This window comes from Micromys minutus (genome assembly GCF_963924665.1).
Source record: "Micromys minutus genome assembly, chromosome: 31".
In the NCBI taxonomy this organism is placed as follows: Eukaryota; Metazoa; Chordata; class Mammalia; order Rodentia; family Muridae; genus Micromys; species Micromys minutus.
The window spans coordinates 25,354,084-25,360,876 of NC_137966.1; the positions used below are offsets into that span (position 1 = coordinate 25,354,084).

General features: G+C 40.3%; 1 protein-coding gene across 1 annotated transcript; it reads right to left on the minus strand.

Annotated features, from left to right (window-relative positions):
* Positions 1 to 2,006: 2,006 nt before the first annotated feature.
* LOC308440454 (sperm motility kinase 3A-like) lies at positions 2,007 to 3,431 on the minus strand (the record flags this gene model as incomplete). The annotated part of the gene is made up of 1 exon (XM_080942561.1): positions 2,007 to 3,431. One exon carries the CDS (start codon positions 3,429 to 3,431, stop codon positions 2,007 to 2,009), a length of 1,425 nt encoding a protein of 474 aa, XP_080798687.1.
* Positions 3,432 to 6,793: the final 3,362 nt, after the last annotated feature.

Here is a 6,793-nt window from a genome sequence, read left to right on the forward strand (position 1 = left end):
TCTAAAAAGTCCTAAAAACTTTCTTGCTCATTCTGAGGGTTAAAAGCCACTGGTTTAAGTGATTAACATCTGTAGTCTAGTGTAGGATCAAATAATGTAGCCTTTGTTCTATCTCTGCAGGAATTGTGCAGATCTAACTTTCAGCTGCTAGTTCACAGGAAAAAAAAAAAAGACACTTTGAAAAGTGATTTGGGCATTTATTTCTAAGATGGAAACATTTGCTGTAAAAGTTCTCCAAGAGAAAAAGAGAGAAAGCAGGATGATCACAACAATCGTAAGTAGGACAAAGGAAATCCTAAAAATAGGGCATACGGAGAATAATGCTATCAAAGGCCAGAACAAAGAAAATGTATATGTGAGAGAGCGAGAGGGCTCCTTGTCCTCAGAACTTATACATTTTTCAAAATACATAATCATATGGTAAAAAGTTCATCACAGGTTTACACATAAATTCAATTCATAAATCAAATAAGTTTACAACAATGAATGTTTACATGCATATCCATTAGGAGTGATTTTCTAGCTAAACACTCATCACCTGTCATAGCTCCACAGGTACATGGAGAGTTAAAAAACATAACTAAGTTATTAATGAAGTTTTGTATAGATAAACAAACCAGTCAAAAGTTCACTTTCTGTCCTAGAACCTAGAATAAATCATTATCTCCCCTTTTATTACCTTTGGTTAATGGTTTTGCAACCTCTTGGAATGCACTCTGAGTAGTAAAATGCCTGGTTACTATCTAAGAAGCAATTATTAACTGGTGTTACATGGGAGACTGGCAAAGTTCTTATTGTAGTTTTGACTATGAGAAAGGACCTAACAGCAGTCCTACTATAAAAGAGCTTAATAAATACTGATATAATTTTAAGAATTTTTATAGGATCATCATTAAGAATTAAATCATCTATTTGTCTATATGACATCACTACAAGAAAGTACATTATTCTTCAGAGATCTGCTCAAAAGTGTGGACTAATGCCTAGTGATTGTTATATATGTTTAATAACAGGAAAAGCATATTAATAGTAGAATCTTTCCTAAAATGATTTTTTTCATGGGCCTTGACTATAGGAGCAATTCTGTATTGGATTATTTTAATCCAACACAGAAAAACTCAGGAAGATTACCTGCTTGTTATAAGCTTGTCCTATGATGGCTCCTGACAGTGCCTTTAGTCTTTGGGCAGCCATATCTCTGCCCAGGGCCAAGGATAGAACTCAGATTCTATTCCTGTCCACAAAGAGATAACTTTCCCATAATGAACCTCTGAGTAACCTTGCTCTCTACACCCACTTTTATATGGTATCTTAAATTTTGGTTTGAGGGGCCATTATGCTTCCTTTTCTTAAAATTAGTTACCAGGGAAATGGGAGGTAAAGTCTGAAGCTGGTACCCCAGGAGGATAGAGGGTAACAAAAAAAAAAAAAAAAAGACAGTGTCATCTTTACTGGCTCTATGGGGGAATTTCTTTGTCTTTTTTCCAAGGTTCATCAAACCTTGATCAAACCCAAGGTTCATCAAGGGATATCAGCAAACTTTTGCTTATAGATACACCACTTGTCCATATATTTAACATTATATGCTATTCTGTCTCTATCAACTTTATTCTAAGATTAGTTTACAGTCTGTATAATAAATTTGATTGTAGAAGAGTGACAGCAGACTTGAGAAGCACTGTAATCTATCCCATCATTATAAGTCCCAGTCCAACAAGGTACTGATCAGGCAGAAGGGCATCTGTCATTGATTTTGCTTTTGGGCCATTAGCCCAGATGCTTTGGAAGGCTGTTGTCTGGCCTACATCCCTGAGAAATAGAATCCATACAAAGAATCCTGAGACATTTGCTGTCTTTCCCCCGAATCTTCCCAGGCCTCTGGACTTCCTGCATGGGTCCTTCATAGAAGCTCCTTCAGTTCACTCATGAATGATCCCCAACACCATGATGTCATAATTCAGAGGACCTCAGCACCTCTGAGGCTGGCCTCTGGCTTCGTGTCTTTCCTAATCATCCCCCATTTGGGGCACCACTCTATTCTTCTTGAGTGGCACACAGCAGCAGAGCTCTGATAAACTGGCCCCAATCCTCCTTACCCACCTCTTCCAGCTCCTGTATGCACCTCGAATTGAGTCCGCAGCCCCATTGTGCCGTGTTCGTATAATGATCCTCTCCTCAGAGACAGTGTGTATTCTCTTATGTGGGCAGTGTGGTGGCATCACAGGTACAGTGGCACTTCTTCTTAGCCCCTGCCCTGCCTGTTCTTTATCCTTAGAAGAGTCCGTGTTTGAGGATAATGAAAGAAAGAGACGAAAAGCTGGTCTATCAGTTGTCTTCTTTTGGTAACTGGGAAGAGTAGTAGGATCTGTGAGAGTAGGAAAAGGTGTTACTCCTGGCTGCACTGGATTGGGCTTGCTGATGTAGTCATCCTGCTGAAGTGCCTGGCATTTCAATAGGCTGTAAGTTGCCATGGGTTCATTATACAGCTTATGGAGTAAAGAGTTCTGGACATCACATGGGTGGAACCCCATGTCTGCCATGGCTGCTATGATTGCAGGGTCCAGGTTGCTAGAGTCCATCGTATCACAGTTACTTAACAAACCTGCATCTTCTTGCTTCATCCAAGGGTGAACCAGAATTTCCTTTAGTGTTGGTCTTTCTGCAGGGTTCACAGTTAGTAAATACCGGATAATTTCTCGAATTTCTTTTGAGAGGTGGTGGGGAATAGTATATCGTCCTAGCAAAACCTGACTTTCAAGTTCTTTATAAGTTCTACCTCCAAATGGCAGGTCTCCAGTCACCATAAAATACAAAAGGACACCTAAATTCCATGTATCAACTTTGGTACCATCGTATGGTTGGTTCAGGAAGAATTCTGGTGCAGAAAATCGTAAGGCACCACAAAACTTAGAAAGCTTAACTCCAGGTTTAACCAAGGCACCCAACCCAAAGTCTATAATTTTGACTTTGCCTGTAGCATCTACCATGATGTTATCCGGTTTGAGGTCTCTGTGAACGATACCCATGTCATGGCAATAGCACATGGCATGTACGATCTGACTGAATATTTTCCGGGCTAGGCCCTCTTGCAGGTAGCCAGATTTTTTAATCCAGTCGACCAGTTCACATCCATTAGCCAGCTCCAGAATCAAAAAGATCTTCTGTTTGGTTTCAATAATCTGGTGCAACGAAATGATGTTGGGATGGTTCAGCCTCTTCATTATCCCCACTTCCGTCCTAATCGGGTGGTACTGTGCTCTCTCCTTCAGCAGGATTTTTATTGCCACAGCTGTGCCGGTGAGCCGATGGTGAGCCAGCTTCACTTGAGCATAGCTTCCCTGCCCTATGGTTCTTACAATGTCATATTGCTCCCCAAGGCTCTCATGTGGAAGGGTGGGCCCTTCTGTCAACTCACCCTTTGGGCCACACATCACTGGCAGCAAGGCTACCCAGACAGACAGAGACAGGTAGGTAGGTAGGCAGACAGGCAGGCAGGTAGGTAGGGGATAGATAGGTAGATAACAGGTAGGTGGGTAGGTAGATAGGTATGTAGGTAGTAGGTAAGTAGGTGAGTAGGTAGGTAGGTATGTGAGTAGGTAGGTAGGTGAGTAGGTAGGTGGGTAGATATAAAAAAAATTAATAAGTAGGATGAAAACAAATTTTGAAAGATAAATCAATCCAAAACAAAATCAACCCTCTCTCTAACACCAACAAGAAAAAATCAAAAAGCCAAAATAAAAACACAAACACCCAAAGCTAAACACACACATACAAAAGTGTGCACACATGCTCACACACACACAAAGTTCACTATATATCAGTCAAATTACTCAGAACACTGCACCTATCCGATCGCCTCTCAAAACACCCACAGAAAGCCAACCTAGTTCACCCTCCCTTATATCTGGTAGTTCAGATGATCTCACAATGGCCCTCCTGATGAGGTCATACAGAACACAGACCAGTCACTATGGATACATTTCATTCTAAGAGAAAGCAGTCAAGATTCTTAGGTGTGTCTTAGGTGTGCCATCTGTTTTCAAGATCTCTTTCCCCTCCATTAACAATAGGATACATTTTCTTCCCATTGTGGCTAGTTCATTGCAAACCATTGTAACCACTTAACTGATATAACGCTGTTTATGACATGTAATAAAATTACCCATGAGGCTATTTGTAAGATACTTTTATAGATTTTTTAAATACATGTAATATATTATGACTCCTTCGCACTCAAATGAAGTAATTTGATATGATTTCAGTTGCCTGTGTGGTATAAACATGTTGCCGAGTGATCCTAGTGAGTATCTGAAGCCCTGGCGTACAGTGTCAGATAGCATGTTGTTAATATCCAGACATATTGTTAATTCTCTTTAACTGACCTTTGACCATACTGAGAAGGGTGCATTCTCCCATCGGGATGCCAGGCTCTGTCTTGAAGCTGCTCTTTGTGCTGCTTCAGCCTGTGAATCCTCACTGAATTTCTCTCTGCAGCCCTAGAGCTGCCTCTTTGGGCTCATGGCTGCCTCTGATATTGGTAGCTGGATTTTATATAATGGAATTGGGCAGTTATTTGGGTTTTGTCTATTCTTTGTTACAGTGACCTTATTTTAGTCCCCAAACCTTCATACACTTCAAAATTTCTCATTGTGCAAAACCACGTTTTATGTTTCTATGTCATTTAGGTTTCAAGTTTTTCCTCAGAAGTATATATTCTGGGTTGAGTATAAGCTTCACCTGCCTCACTCTCTTTCCTCTTCCTTTTTCCTCCTCGCTTAGACATTTCCATTTTACCTGTACCTGAGTCATACATAGATAGTTTATGTGACTATATAAGATTTAGAAGCAACAGGTGAAAAAAAAATGTGCTATGTCTGTCTATCTGAGACTGAATTAACATTACTTAATATGACTGTCTTTAGTTTCATCCATTTACTGCACGGTATAACGCGTTCTTTGTGGCAGAGCATTTTTCTTTTATGTGTGCAGAACATGTTTTCCTTAATCTGCTCTTCTGCTGTTAGACATCTTGGCAGAGTCCACACCCCAGCTCTTGAGAATAATTCTGTAATAGCCATTGGTGCACAAGTGTCTCTGTGATATGTGGACTGTGTAGTCTTTGGAGTAAGTGCCTGGAAGACAGCTGGGTCAGATGGCGCTGTTGTTTTCTGAGACACTTCCACTGTGGTTTAAATAGAGTTGAATAAGTACTATCTTTCCTTTTATCTACAGCCTTGTAAGTGCTTAATGTTATTTGATTTCTTACTGTTTTTTGACTGGGGAAAGGTATCTCAATGTGGTTTTCATTTGCAGTTTTACGGCTAATGAGGTTGTAAATGTGTGCTGAGTATCTATTCAAATTTCCTCTTTTGTGAACTGTCTGTTCATTGCATAAGCCCATTTGTTGACAATTCTCTCTTCTTAGTGCTTGCATGTAGAACTGGTCAAGATTTTCCCTCTTTCTATAGGAGGCACCTTCATGCTGTTAACTGTTTCTTTTGCTGTACAGAAACAAAGTACCCTCTACTAAGGATAGTCATTGATTTCTACCCATTCTGATACAATGTGACTGCATCTTGACTTAGTTGTATTTGCAGATACCTTATTTAGAAACAAGGAAGCAGCCAAAAGTTTCAAAAAATGAATTTAGAACCCACATTATGTCATACAACACACACACACATTTTATACTGCTCTGAGAGTCTTTTTCATTAGAATTTTTTTTCTTACAATGGCAGTATTGATAAAGGTAAGCTCATCAGGAAGTGAAAGACACAAGATGAAGTTGTCTGTGATGCTTAAAATCTTAACAACTTGACTGTAGTGAGACACCTCCCTCCCAGGAGACCAGACAAGCACACTTGTGTGCATCTGTGGCATGTTTCCAATAATGCTCAGCATGTTCCACAGAAGGTGGGGAAGAGCTGGCTGTGGACGACACCATCCAGCAAGCCACAGACTTGGATGAAAGAAAACTATGGAGGGGGGAGGAGAACGATGACAAAAAAGGCGGTTTGCTGGCTTCCCTTCTTAGCCTCTTTAAGCTGGCAGCGGCCCCACCAGTTTTTCCACCATGACAGCTCACTCTACTACAGACAGACAGCTATAGGCAGCTCTCTGACACCATAAACCAAAATAAAATTTCCCACTTTTGATGTTATTTTGGTCATGTATTTTGTTACAATAATTATAAATGCACAGTTTGAAGCTGAATGTGTCCAATTTGCCTGAACTCAGATAGAGGTAAAAGTCAGAAGTTAATCGAGGACAAAGTAGATAGATGAACTGGAGAGGAGATTCCTTGTTCTCCCAATATGATTATCTTACCAGGAAAAGCACAGACAAGAGTGGGATAGCTTGTGGTTGCAAGGCAGCATGCCACACAGATTCTGTCCCCACCAGAAGATCTATGTGCTCTTTCTAAGGGTATCCAGTCACGCCAGCATTCAGAGCAAAACATTTCCTCACGTCCTTGGGCAGCTTGCCCCATGTAACAGCCTTCAGACTTTTGTATGCACACATGGCTACATGAGAACACTCGAAGAACAAACACACACAGTGTTAAAAAACCTAATTGTTAAAACTCTTATTAGAAAGTTGACTGGGAATCAAATCCAACCATAGGTAATTAGCGTCTATGCCTCCTTGACTACACTATTGTGGAATTTTTTTGGCTGCAAAGAAATTCCTGAACTGTAAACAACACTACAGATAAATGCACAATGAAAGAGACTCAGAGATAAGGACAGCAGTGTTTGATAATGTTTAAGGCAACAGGGTCTCATAAAAGCCA